We start from the raw sequence: 14,330 nt of genomic DNA, 5'->3' as shown, positions 1-14,330 counted from the left end.
AGAAAACTATCATGGTAGATCGTTGAGTGGAAGGCGAGCTAATTACACGCATTGAAATCGACACTGGACGACGTGGCGGCAACCAATTAATTATAAACGTTCAATTAAATTCATCGCGGTGGCCAATCGGGCATAAACCTCTACTTAACCACGATCGAATCGATAAAAATAATACCAGGTCTAACGTATGCGGTTGCCGCGTTTCGAAACCAATTACGACTTTAACGCCCGCAATGATGACTGATTTGACGTCGTTGGGTTTTCCAGCGAGAAAGAATTATACGCTTTCATAATCCGCAACGGGGATAGCTTTGATACTGGAATCCTTTTCTGCAACAATGCGCAACGATTATTCGCACGAATTGAAATGGCAAAAAAGTAAATGTAGAAAATTCGAAGGATTCAGATTCTAGGAAAATAAAAAGGGAAACGAGTGTACAAAATTAAAATTTAGATTGTCGTTATCTAAATGGCCTGAACGAGGGTGCGAGCTAATTCAAATTGGTGACGACAGCTCTATCTCCTCCACCATTAGAAGAAACATTCGAGTACCGTAAGAAAAACGCGGGAGAACCATTCTGGGATCTCTTCGCATATGATTTTGACACAGATTCCACGAACAAGCTGTTCGAATTCCCCGGACGATTTTTCAAGGGAACGACACACGTATCGTGAAGAGAAAGTGTCCACAAAACGGAATTGTAATGCCTAAAGTGTATGTCACTCGCGTTCCCGGCTCGAGCACCTCGAGGTACTTAAATCCGAGTACCAGCGCCGTGTCATCGAGTGCTTCTTTGCTGTCACTCATTGGATATGTGGCTCTTTCGTTTGTCCTTTTATAATCATGACAAACACCCTGTGTCTTAAAAAGATGCATACCTGTACGAATATACAGGATCCTTCAAGTATATGTGAACTTTTCATAAACTATATAAAAAGTATAGGTATTGGAATAAGTTAGACAGGGGTTAATGTGAACCAAACCCTCAAAAATGTAAATTGATCCTTCCCTTCCAAAAAATAATAGAATAAATAAAAAACAAATCCAGTAAGTGAATAAAAAAAGATTGGAAACAATTATTTTTGAGAATATTATAACTTTCTAAAAATGGTAGATATATTTAAATAGCAGCAAATTTTATCCAGATCTGTTATTTCTTCTCCTCATGGTCCCCGACGTCTGTCGCGCGAAGAATCAGCCATTCATTTTCGGTGTTTATTCTTTCGCGACACTTTTCGAAGCGACTCTAATTAACTCCCCAGACAAGTTCCTCGGTAATTGCCATCGCGTGGATTCGTTCAAAGATTCGTATAGGTGCCATTTCTTAATTAAGTTTGTACGATTAGCAAGCAGTTTTTAAATAAGACTCGAATCGCTTTTCACTATATCAGACTAAAGATCACGATTGATGAATCATAGAATTTGTTTCTCTCATAAAATAAGCGATTGAATCCTCAATGAAAAATATCCTAATTTTTAACCAGTTTGTTTTTTTTATTTTTAATCGTAATTTGTAACCTGATTTTTAACCGCAGAGGGTTGAAACTCCGTCACCTCTTTTCAGAGGTATTAAAATTTCAATGATGGTATTACGCAACATGGATATCAGCTAAACAATGAATTTATCCGTTGAAATCCTTCGTTAAGTACTATCACCTCATTTCCTCGCCCGATTATCGCATCCATCTGCGAAATAATCTTTAAAGACGGCAATAAATAGATTTAGGGGTCGAGAGGGGAGGGGTTCAGCGTCATAACCAAAATTCCCACGTGTTTCGACACGGCGCGGCGTGTTCTTGGAAGGATCTCACGTTGACAAATAAAAGAGGAACCACGTTCGCAACGTTTATTCCGTGGCGCGAAGCTCACGGTTGTCGGCTTAAAACGTTAAGGCCGATAAGCAGGCGCGACCAAACGCAGCGAGAATTTCGCGACGATCACACGCGCTCTCTAGACAAACTGTCACGCGGACCGCCGGTATCATCCTTGCATGACTAATTAATCCCGACACTTACAAAGGCTATTTCGGTCGATCGGCTTACCGACGCGCGTAATTATCGCGCGTACACGATGATCTATGAAAAAGGTCGGATGATTTATGAAGAGTTATGGGATTTTATTAAAATTTATCCTAAAATGGAATTGCTTTAACTATTTTAGTTTCTAGATAGGCACATTTTTTCTCAAAATACATCACTGTAAGACGAGCTAATTTATTTCGTTAATTAACACTGAAACTAACCGATCCCATATATCGTCTCGTCGGACGATCTTCGTTATTGGTCGAACTACTTGATACCGGTTAACGGTAGACGAGCTGGTACCGTAAGATCGATTTAGCAGCACGAAATCTATCGATAGCATGGCGGAGCCGAGATACTGGTCAGCGATACTAATTGCTCCTTTTACTGCGTCCTCGCGAACAAGCATCAGGTGAAGCGGGTTAACACGCGTTCCCTTTAACGCGATCAACTTAACCGCGGTTTGTTGCGTTTGTTAATTAAGTGTCGCTCACGACACCACGGATAAGATGTTGCTCGATTTGCTCCTTTATCGGCCGATAATTTGATCCGTTTTACGGACGCGTGTAAACACCGATCCACGTGAATTTACACGAGTCGTTGAATCGGCTTTGCTCGAGGATTCGTGCGACGACGAAACCTTTTACCTTTTTCCTTTCAATAACTTTCTGCAGAAGATTTTTCAAATCACTCAAAGTGAAATAAAATACAACTTTCTGTAATTAAATAACGCGTCTATTGAGAGGATAGAGTAGGATACTGGAATTGCAGATAGAAATATTGTTATGATAAGTTCGGATTTCTTAGTGTACAGCAAAACAGCAAAATACCGAGAAACATTATCGGCCAACTCTTTATCGAGCATTCCGCAGATAAGACGACCTCTCTATTGGTTCTTCATGCCGTATGGCGCCTATGTAGATTTTAAAGAGCGACCGTTTTACAGTGATACAGGTGTGTCGAGCATTGCTATTTAAACAGCCCTTATCGCACGTGAAAATTTCGATAAAACTAGTGTCTTCGTTCCAGTTCGAAAGCGAGCCACGTGAACGTGTTCCGGTAAACTGATTATGGCATCGATTATGTCAGGATCGACTTTCTTTTCTTTTGCGTTTCTTTAATATCCGCGACGAGTGCCGATAACCAGCTTATCGTTTGACAAAGCGAATTTTTAATTTATCGCATTTTCTCATCAACATTTTTTTCAGACAGTTCGTTATCGATTGATAGTGAAACGATAAATGAAATGTATCATATAGAATTGATATATTTATTTATCGAAACGCTTGAAACGTCGAGTGACACTTGGAAAAATAAACAAATCCCGTTCGGGACATTCGGTAAATAAACAGTGTTCTAAAAGTCGAGTCATTATATGATTTGTATTTTATTTACATAAACGTATTCCGTTTATCACTGCTATTCGATATTAACCTTTTGACAAAAGAAATCTATGCAACGAAGTCGAACAAATTTATTTTTTTAAACTGAACTTATCTTAACCGTATTTTTAATTAACCGGGCGACGGACCATGGAGAGAGCCTCAACTATAATTTAATCTTATACTTAAGACTATTTTAATTTAACTTTAGGTTAATATCCTTGCACATGTTTTCTAAGTTTGGGTCTCGATTGACCCAAACTCCGGTGCTCGATACTTAATCACGGTCGCTGATAACGAACTCCAGGTACGATGCAAAGACACCGAGTACCATTAAAACCAAAGAGGCAGGGGATCGGTTGTAAATCAAATTTTTCTCAGCATACCGTAACAAACAAAGCGAAACGAAACGAAACGGAACGAAACGAAACGAAAGTGAAGCAACGGAGGCAATCACAGAAGTCAGGCAGGCGCTAAAACGTGACACGACGGGAGTTCAAAGCAGCCCCTTTTCGCGCGAAACCGTTGGCCCGTCGTAAAGCCAGGACGCGTACGAAAATAGTCGTTATTTGGACGACGACAGCTAGTGGGCAGAGTCCCATTCTCGTGTTCCTGCCACTCTCGGCTCGCGTGGATATCTGTTGCAACGTCAGAAAAACCGAGGGACCCTGACTAGCCAGAGTTCTGCTACGTTTCAAATGTCCCGGGCTCCTCGGGCGCATTCCTGTATAAACAAGAACGGAAATACACCGCGATTCCACCGTGTGCCTTCGGCTCCATTCAGCGAGCGCGTGGTTAGCTTCATTCACAGCTACCCCCACCCCTCCACCTTCTCTCTCTTTAACCATTACTATGTCTTGCCAGACGCACGGTCGTGCCTAAACAACCGCCGCGCTTAGATCATTCGAAATTAGATGGACAATCCGTAGGGTGCCGTCGTTGGATCAACCCCGGTTCTACTACGCAGGCGGAAGTGGCTGCGAAAACCGTAAACGCTGATTTCCCTCAGCCGAGCCAATTTCGACCGTCCGCGGGTCCTCGTTCGTTCAACCTCAATCGTGTTCCAACCGAGCGTGACTAATCGCGTCCGTTTTGGCAGAAGCTACACTATCTGCATTATAATTGTTAGCTTCCGTGTATACTCTTCTAACATCTATTGTTACTTTCTGAAAATATATTCAGTTTAATGTATTTATGTAGACAGATAACGACTAGAGATCCACTAAACATTTCACTCGAGGTAATTAAATCTACTCTTTGAGATTGAACCTCGTAAAGCGTCGATGTACCTTCGGTGTATACTTTGCACGCGTCTGGTCCCGGTACCGATGGGCGCCACTTCAAACGGCTTGCAAAGTAAACTCTACGAGCTTTGTAAGTTTTAGAAACTACGGTCAATCGTAGAGCTTTGAACTTTAAAAATAAGAATAGTCCGCGAGCGGAACCAGTTACCGAGAATAAGTGGATAACTAACCGTTAAATGAATTATTGTTAGGTAAACAGCGTGGGACATTTAGTGTCCCCCTCATTTAGTGGAACCCGCGAGCAATGATGCGCGTGCTAATCGTCGCGCCCAATTTTCTTGCTGTGTTTAAATAGTCGGTTTGAAGAGACGCAAAGGAGAAATAATCGTTTATATAAATATAAGTTAAAACGGTGAAGCACTTTACGTAATATTCCTTAACGAGTACTTACAACGTGTTCAAGGTTCGAAATGGTCGAATATAGTCGGTGATGTTTCTCTATAAATTCCAATGATACGTGTACAATTTTTCTACACGAATTTTGTCCTGTTTAAAAACCTCTCGCGCATAGACGAACAAATGTTTGCGGCAAATATTTAGAAACGACTGTATAAACATTTTTCTAGCAGGTATGAAGTAATCGATGAAAAAACTCGTTAAAGTTATCCGTTATAATTACGGGTGTATGAGAACCCGAAAATTTGGGATTTGCTTGGATCGAACATTTTTTCGAGTTCGGAAGGGTTGTGAAAATTTGTCTAGTAAATATGTAGATTTGGGTGCCCGTCATTTAGAGACCCGATTATCAACTCGAGATCCGAACTTGACTCGAGATCGAAACTTAATTAAGTTTAATTTAAGAATGTAATTACATTCAGTTATGAGAGATAGGATATGCAAAGGCTTCCAAACTTAAATATTGAACGTAATTTTGGATAAACATGTCCCTCGTGCAGAGTTTGCTTCTGAATTGAGTTTTGAAATTCCAGTTGAATTTAGTTCCCGAGTTGATATTCAAAGCCCAAGTTGATATTCGGATCCCGAAATTAGGGATACCCGTACACCCTTACTATTAATGTACCCCGAATAAAGTAATAATTAAGCAGACACATATAAATATTCTACAACATTTTAGTTTATGCACCATATCGTTTTTCATTATCCAAGATCGTTACTCTTGCGAAACGTCTCCTATACGAGTATGCTATTTTCTCGAACAGGCCATCCTGTCTGAAAGCACCTCGATGACAAAAAGTTTCGATCTTCTTCTATAAAGTCATCGATTATCATGCTTTCCACATTAGCATTGCTCACCGAACCTCGACGTCTAGACGCAGGCTTGTCGGATGTGCACTTCATTGAACCCCCGGGCATCTCGTGTACGCTTACGCTCGCTTGTCTTTCGTAAGCGTCGTGCAAAATACCGTACGAAGAAAAAGACGAAAGCACGCCGTTCGAGGTTGGACTGCTCTTATGCAGGGTGTACCGGCTGTTCCTGTCCAACTTACCAGCCTCTTGTCTATGAAAGTTCGATTAAAATTACGGCTTTACAAACCGCTAATAAATGGCACCAGTTCCCTTCCAGGGGTATCGATTAATTAACAAGAACGAGCACGTTTCCGTTGATGACGATCCAACGACCTATAAAGATACTGGAAATTCTTGAAATAACCGAAGGGACTTTTTATGCCTGACAAGAGATTCGGAAAGAAACATCAGCATACTGAAATTGTCACTCCAACTGTGCGGAACGACGATCCGAAACGAGTCGCGCTCGGACAGAAATATATTAAAATTAATCCGCTGCTGTTCAACGTCTGCGGTACAACTTTCTCGAATAAAATACTGATGGAAAAATTGCCGAAACCTTGAATGAAACACGATCAGACAGATGTTCGTTAATTCATTAAGAATCTCTGTCGAAATCAAATTAACGAAGCAGACTAATAACAGTACTCTCGACTCTCTACTGATAGGGTAGAATCAATTTGACCCTGATCAAAACTTGGAATTATTAAAATTTTTTCAATATGAAAATTAAAAAAAAAAAAGTAAACGAGGATCAAACTGATTTTAGTTGCTATTTGCTTATAACGAAGAAGCCTTCAAGTGCAAAGATTTAAATGGACACCCGAGCAATAGCACAAGATCATTATAATGAACAAAATCAAAGAACAGACGGTTTGAAGGAGTCGAAAGGGAGAAGAACGGTGTGGATGAAGGAGCGCGCCCAAGTGGGACAGGTTCTCGTAATAAATCGCGGTCGTGCGAAGAAGCTGCGCCATGCAATCAAGCAACGACGCGTCTGCAATCTGAAGAGGTGCACGTACGCGTACGTGGTGCACGTTCGAGGGGACCAGGACCGGCCGAAATTACAGCTATTATCGCGATAAAGGTGAGAAGCAGTCGCTGTTTGCTTAACCTGATCGGAAATCAGCGAGAGGTCGAGCGTGATACTCTCGTTGGTGGAACAGGATGAAAGAAAATAAGATACGGGGTATACACGACCCGGTAAAAGGGAAAATAAAATCGTTCTTCTCACCCCAAAAATGGGCGTGTACTCGCGTTTAACCCGCGAGTTAACGGGGCGTGTCTCGGTGAAACGGTAAGACCAGGATTTACACTCTCGCGTTTCATGCTCCCCCTCTATCTACCATTTACGATCCCCGAACCTTTGCTCGATTTGCGCACGCGAATTTATTGTTTATTCTGTCGGTATTAACGAACGATCATTATCACGGCGTATCCAATCTGTTCGCACGTGCACCGAACCCTTCCTCCCTTTACTCTTTCCCTCTTTGCTATATGAAATTTTGAACGATAGGGTACGTTCGCGAAATTCTGTCTATGTACAATCGCGATGAAATCAAGCTTTCCAGAGGAAAATAGTGATGTTCCGGATTCTTCCCCTTTCCCTTAGGCCCTCCCGAGGAGAATGACGATGTAGAGGAGAAGGCCCTATACATTATATCATTTCTCTCTAAATTACTTTTGATGATAATATCGGTAAGATGAAAATTTTGAGAATTTCTTCTTACCAAATATCGCCATTTTCTCATTTGATCGTGAGTATACACGAATGTAAAATATTATCTGTCCTGTGACAGTATACGGAGGGCTAGTGGGATATGAATTGAAATGTACGGAAAAAATTAACGTTATGTTAGTCGAGCGTTAAAAGGGAACCGAAAATTGCGCTCGACCTTAAAGTTGACAGAAGAATTATTTCATGCTAACACGAATCAATTTTCGTCAATTGTGAAATGAAACCTGAACATATGTATATCCGGGGTGAAAACTTGTGATAATTGTATAGCAAATATTACGTGGATGAAAGTGAATAATTATATGAAATTTGAAAACATGAAATTGTGTTTAAGGGATGGTGCTTATGTGTTTACACCCTTACCTACTTATGCTAATATCAAGTGGTATGTCAATAATATTCTTTTTTTAAAAATGTGTACGTTTGAATATAAAAGACTTTCTAACTTATTCGAACGTGCAATCAAATGGAAGTGCGTTAACGTGCGTACAATACGTCCATTGGGATTTCGCAAGAGGTAACGATTGAATACCTTTGGATACATTTGAAGTACATATAGGCTGCTAACGTCACTCTTATCGTGTATGGTAATTCATGGTAATTTTGCGGCGCGGCGGCATCGTAAGTGGAGTAATGGCTAATCAACAAAGCATCGCAGTGAGTGTACGTGTTTCGCGAAAGGATACTTATCTTGATAAATAATCGCAGAGAACTGTGATCTCGTTAGAATACTTATTCATAGAAATAAACATGCTCGGTGTCAAAGAAGTGAAAACTACTATGGGATAGATCGTACCTTTTCAACGTGCTATTTAAGATAAACGATCCTATTTAAAACAAATAGCGAAACATTTATAAGAATTTTTTCTTTTTCTTTAGAGATATGATCCTTCCGTAAGAGATAAACAAATTTCATATCTCTACAACATGTCGTTAAAGATTTGATAATAAAAGCGTCAAATTTAATTATTTTCAAACTTCTAATGTACTTCTAATGTATATATAATCTTTCTAGGGGGAATGAACGGGTTTTATATGTTCTCATTATGTTATTGAAAGCTTGCTACTAAAAGCGTCAAATCTAATTATTTTCTAATTTCTAATATAGGTATTTCTAATCTAAATAGGATAATTTTTCTGTGGGTAATAGACTAGTTTTATATATTCTCATTATGTTATTAAAAGTTTGCTACTAAAATCGTCAAATCTAATTATTTTCTAATTTCTAATATATTTCTAATCTAAATATAATTTTTCTGTGGGTAATGGACTAGTTTTATATGTTCTCATTATGTTACTGAAAGTTCGCTGAAAAATGCATGAGATCTAATTATTTTCTAATTTCTAATGTATGCACGTAAATATAATTTTTCTCTGGGGAATCGACTAGTTTTATGTGTTCTCGTTATGATGATAAAAAATTTGATAATAAAAGTGTCAATTTCTCGTTTAAAAACGATACGTTTATAGGTTTGAATAATATCAACCGGAATTCTTAATGCTGAGTCATTAGTGTCGCAACAATGTGCTAGTTAAAAGAACGAAGTTTTATTCGTTGCGAGTTTCCTAACTTTCAATGGCGTTGATTTAACGCGACGTTTCAGACGCGGGACGAAAATGTTTTATTATGTGAAACAATGCAACGATGCGGAACAGAAATTCACCGAAACTCGAATAACAGAGTCAACGAACGAACGTTCATTCGCATCGTGGTCAGAATTTTGATTCCACGTCTGTGCACCCGGTCATACATTTCGTTCGCACTTTATACGGCACAATCTGCAATTAATCAGTGAACATCATTCCTATGTAACGTAACAGACGCGTATCAAAATACTTCGATGTTGGATACTTCGACGACAATGGATCTTTTGTTTTAACGATCTGTGACCTTTCAAACTGCGCGATTGCATTTAATTTAAATAATTGTTTACATGGTAACAAAAGTATAATTTTCAAACGTTTTCTTCTCAGAATCAAGTGACTTATGAATAAAGTAAATTCCATTTGAATTTAGCTGGAAATTAATCTTTCTATCATTTCAGTAACCTGAAAATTAATTTCAAGTAAAAAGAAATTATTACAATTGTTATAAATATTTATATACAATCATAAGTTTAATAAAATTCTGAATTTAGTATAATGATACTTTTACATTCGTATTTTCTGAGCATGCGCTCTCGCACGCGTGTCTAATTAAAAAGAATCCTTCTAACCCGAAATGAAATTTTTAATTTACAAACCCATTCTGTACCGTATTTCAAATAAAATGGTCGTAATCTTTAGTTTAATACCACGATAATAAACGTTAATTGATAAGCAACGTGTGGCCAGACTATATATAAACACAATCGGCTATCTTACATAATTAAGCATTAGAATGCAAATTCTGACCTATTTTTGCGATTCAGTCTAGAGGAGCTTAATTTCACACGACACTGAACGATAAAAACTTTAGGATAAAAATTATTTATTATAAGTACTCACCAGAAGCAGTGTCGCGCGAATTCCTACAGGTACCATTCGTAGAAAATTCGTCTGGAAAATCCACAGATGTTATTCTTAACACAGGCACGATGAGAACCTCTGGTGAAGAGTCGAAAACTTCTCTTCTAATACTTCTTCACTAAACAATTTCACTATTGCTGTACACTTTGTTTAAATTTGGGAAACGATGATCAATATTCCAAGTTAAGTTCACGGTATTTCAAAAATTTCCGAGTTAATTGACGGTCACTTCGACAATCTTCAAAATCAGAAGTAATTGCACTGGACACGTGGCTGCTCACTTTCGGGATCTAGGTAAACGGGAACCCTCGGTAGGATACCGAATAACGGTATTCGATGTTTCCTATTTTCACTGACAGCTGTGCGACAGTGTCACAAGAATTCCTCCGACAGAGAGATTATCCCAGAAAATTTGAAAGCTACGTCTCACTGTTCCTATCGTTCGATCCGAAAGAACAATACTGACATTTCTGTTGCACCGATTCGATACGAAACACGAAATTAAAGTCCCAAATGAAATTATAGTCTTTACTGAAAATCCGTATTGTTTCAAGAAAGTTCAGTCACTTTTTATCACTTTCTTCAACTGTTTCAAAATGTCGATTATTTAAACGGGGAATGATTCTTCAGAAATTCGTTGATCACGAAAGAGCGTTCCTCGTAAGGTACACCGGTCACACGTGCGTGCACTGTGCACCTTGCTCAGCCGCAGGACGATTCTCGCGGCATGAAGATGCAACACGTCACGTAGATGAAGAATGCATCTCGTGGCCCGAAGAGGCGTTGGTGTCGAAGCGAACCCGACGAATTTCACGAATATATATACATCTGAACGAACTGACGGACGGATGATAGTTTTCCTGACGATGAAACAAAACGGCGAGAAAAGACGGTGGGAACTTTACCCAGAAGAGTGGAAAGCGAAACGGACTATTATAGGTAGAAGGTAGAAAAAAGAATTGAAAGATGAAGAAAAGTAAGGATTATCGGTAAGTGTAAAGGTGCAACTGCTGTTCTCTTCTCAGTGGCCGTTGCTCCGTGGAGGCGCGAGACGCATAATTTGTGCGCATTACTGCCAAGATATACGATGTTCCGAGATGCTAACAGCCAGAACTATACGTTACTTCCTTCCGATCCTGTGCACCACGAAACCAGCCCCCCCAGCACCGATGGAATTTCCTTCAGAATGTAATTCCTCGATCTCCTGTAATTTTCGTTTCTCGCGATCGATCGCAATCTGATCTGGCGTTGCTCCGTTTTCTCGGCCCGGTTATCTAGCCGGCGTCGAGCACCTCTGATAATAACGATTATTTGATACGTCCCGCGACGACGAGCGGACGTGTCATTCGAGGGGATGATCGACCGACGAGATTACATAGAATGTTTATCATCGATCCGCTCCGTTGTCATCGATGGATTCGTTATAGCTTCGCACGATATTTCGATCAGTCTCAGGAAGCGCTCCGAGTACCCTTGCAAAACCAGTTACCTTCTTTTTGATCCTTCTAACGAAACCGTTGCGGCTTTTTAATAAATCGCAGAATTTACCAATCGGAATTTCCTGTTCTTGCACTTCGGTACCATCGGCATATTTATTGTAACACGGTATCGCGTGCACCGATTCAACAGACTTCGGTTCACACACAGACACATACGCACACGATCGTTTACACGATGCTACAATTTCTTCTTGGCGTTACGTAATTCCCTCGAGTTGTTCGAAATAATTATATCGGAGGATAGAAATTAAAGACTGGCGCCACTTGCGATCTTTTCACTTCCGTCGTCTATCACCTCTGCTCGTAACGACCGTCGCTGATTATGCACGTAATCACGATTTTCCCATTTTGTGACTCTCGTCACCAAGTACATCGATGTTGATCGAGATTTCCTATGATCACGGATATTCTTTACATATTTTTCATTTAAAAAATAGCTTGCCAGGCATCGAATTGTCCGGTAGCACATGTGTTCTCGATAACGAAAACAAGCAGCGAGAAAAAAATGTGAAAATACCGGCTAACGTTTGAATTCCTCTGAAAGCGTGAAAATAACGGAAGAATTACGTTTATCGAATCGATACAGATCACGGTACACATACTTCGATAACGGTTTATCTCGCTCTGTATATTAGACGATCGTTTATTCGTAGTTTGAGCACAAGAGCGAACATTTCAACTGTTGGAAAAATATGGAAACTCGGTTCGATGGAAATTCAATGGCACAGAAATCTCACTCGTTCACCTTGAAAGCTGAACATTTGGTCAAACGTTCGATTTCGATCGTCCATCTGGGTATAATCCGATCGGAAGATTATCGCCGAGACAAATCATCATATAAATTAAATACGACACACATTCTTCGAGTCTTCCGTGCTGCGGCACCGATATACGATTATCGTGAAAACAAAACTCCATAAATTTACACCACTGAACATTTTTCAATGATATTTTTCCTTCACACGAATCGCACCTTCGGTTTCACGAAATTTAAACGACTTTAATCGACGAATATCATCGATGGCGGATCGATATCCAAGAGAACTGCACTTCGATCGATTTATCGGAGGATCTGTTTGACAAGTCCGATCGCACGGCGACCGAGACGCCGGGGATCGTCGAAAACGAATGAAGCGGAGCGTAGGTATCGTCCCCGGTAAGCCGAGACCGGCGCTCGCGCGGAAATCAAGAGTAACACTGACTCGATCGTCGGGTTGTGGAGCGATAGGTGGACCGTACGTACGAGTTGGTCCTCCCGCGTGCGAAGCGTAGCAAGTTCGGGGTGCGATAGTTACGATGTGTATCAAGAAAACTTCAACAAATACTCTGCGTACGGTGTTCTCGATAGATACTGTGTCCTTAGACTGCTTTACGACCAGACGCTCGACTTTACGATCGAAACTGTTTCCTGTCGAATCAACAACACCGGGCGGGAATTTCGAATAACTCCAACTGCATACAATTTCCCCACCTTCACATCTGCCTTTACACTTTCCAGATAAAACAAATTTACTCCCTGTACACCAGCTTAACAGTGATTCTTGAAAATTGAAAAATCTCTTCGAATGTACATTAGACGTATATCTCCCTTTTTCGACGATATTATTTCTTGATTCTCGATCGACGATCGCGAAGGTGTAAGCGAAATTTCGTTCTCCAGCTTCGTTTCCGTGGCGTGGTTCGAAGATCGGTACCGAAGCGTGTTCTTCGAGATTGGCGGCGACGGTTGAATATCGCGATGGATGGAATTTTAGTGCGGTATCGAGGATGTCGGAACGCATGGCCATACGGAGGACCGTGAGGACCGATGATCGCCGCAGACTGCTCGGACCGAGAGCAGCGAGGCTTCTCCGCAGCGGTGGAACCGTGTGTGCTGGTGCTGCTGTCGGCTGCTTCTCCGGCACGATCGGGCCGAGCACACCGTGCCGTCGTGGCTCCTCACCACCACGTAGAACCCTAAATCCTGCGTAACGCACGCCCCCACTCTCCCTCGAACGTTTCCCCACCAGCACGCTTCCGTTTAACATCCCCGTTGCCGAAGATCCACCGTCGCGCAATCGATTTCCGTTTTCCCTAGAAAGCTTTCAAACTTTTCCCTTCGATCCTCAACCACCGCCCTTTGTCTTTTCAATTTTCTTTCGTCATAGAAATTTTTATTAAAAACAAAATTAATATTTGTTTCCGTTTAATTTCGAATTGATATTTTCTCACGCAACGGTGCGCCGAGTTTTCATTTCTTTCCACATTCCATTGTAGCCGAACTTGTTCCTTGAATTTAAAATACACTTCTCGAGCGTGATAGGATTTTTCTAGTACACGTACGATTAATAAAGTAACCGATGTTTTAATATCGCAAAACACTGTTCGTCAATCGAGCGTAACATGTCCCTTGCACGGAACCAGAGTTCGACGGGTTCTGTTCGTGATGCACCTGGAATGATGCATAACGCCGGGTCCATGCATAAAACATCCCCACTTCTCGGTGGCAAGCGACGCCAGACCAATCTCCGGCCACGCGAACAGGCTTAAACTACTTATTTCTTCGCAAGCCGCTTATCTCAATCTTGGAACCGATCGCGGGGTTCGATGCACCGAACGCGGAGATACTGGTCGTTCTAGGGAACACGCC

General features: G+C 40.8%; 1 protein-coding gene across 3 annotated transcripts in view; it reads right to left on the bottom strand.

Moving 5' to 3' along the window:
* The window catches only part of LOC117610694 (uncharacterized), a 78,236-nt gene extending 64,116 nt beyond the window's left edge, over window positions 1–14,120 (bottom strand). Inside the window, exon 1 of one of the 3 annotated variants that reach the window (XR_004582996.2) lies at window positions 10,182–14,120. Coding sequence is in view for 1 of the 3 variants with exons in the window: in XM_034338356.2 (XP_034194247.1) it covers window positions 10,182–10,217 (36 nt within the window). In the remaining 2 variants the exon portion in view is untranslated. The remainder of the gene's footprint in view (window positions 1–10,181) is intronic. The other 2 variants (XM_034338356.2, XM_034338366.2) reach the window with 2 other exon arrangements.
* Between the last annotated feature and the right edge of the window lie 210 nt (window positions 14,121–14,330).

The sequence above is a fragment of the Osmia lignaria genome, chromosome 10 (genome assembly GCF_051020975.1).
Source record: "Osmia lignaria lignaria isolate PbOS001 chromosome 10, iyOsmLign1, whole genome shotgun sequence".
NCBI classification, from domain to species: Eukaryota; Metazoa; Arthropoda; class Insecta; order Hymenoptera; family Megachilidae; genus Osmia; species Osmia lignaria.
Note: the sequence above shows the minus strand (reverse complement) of the source record. Positions and strands in the feature narration are given on the sequence as shown.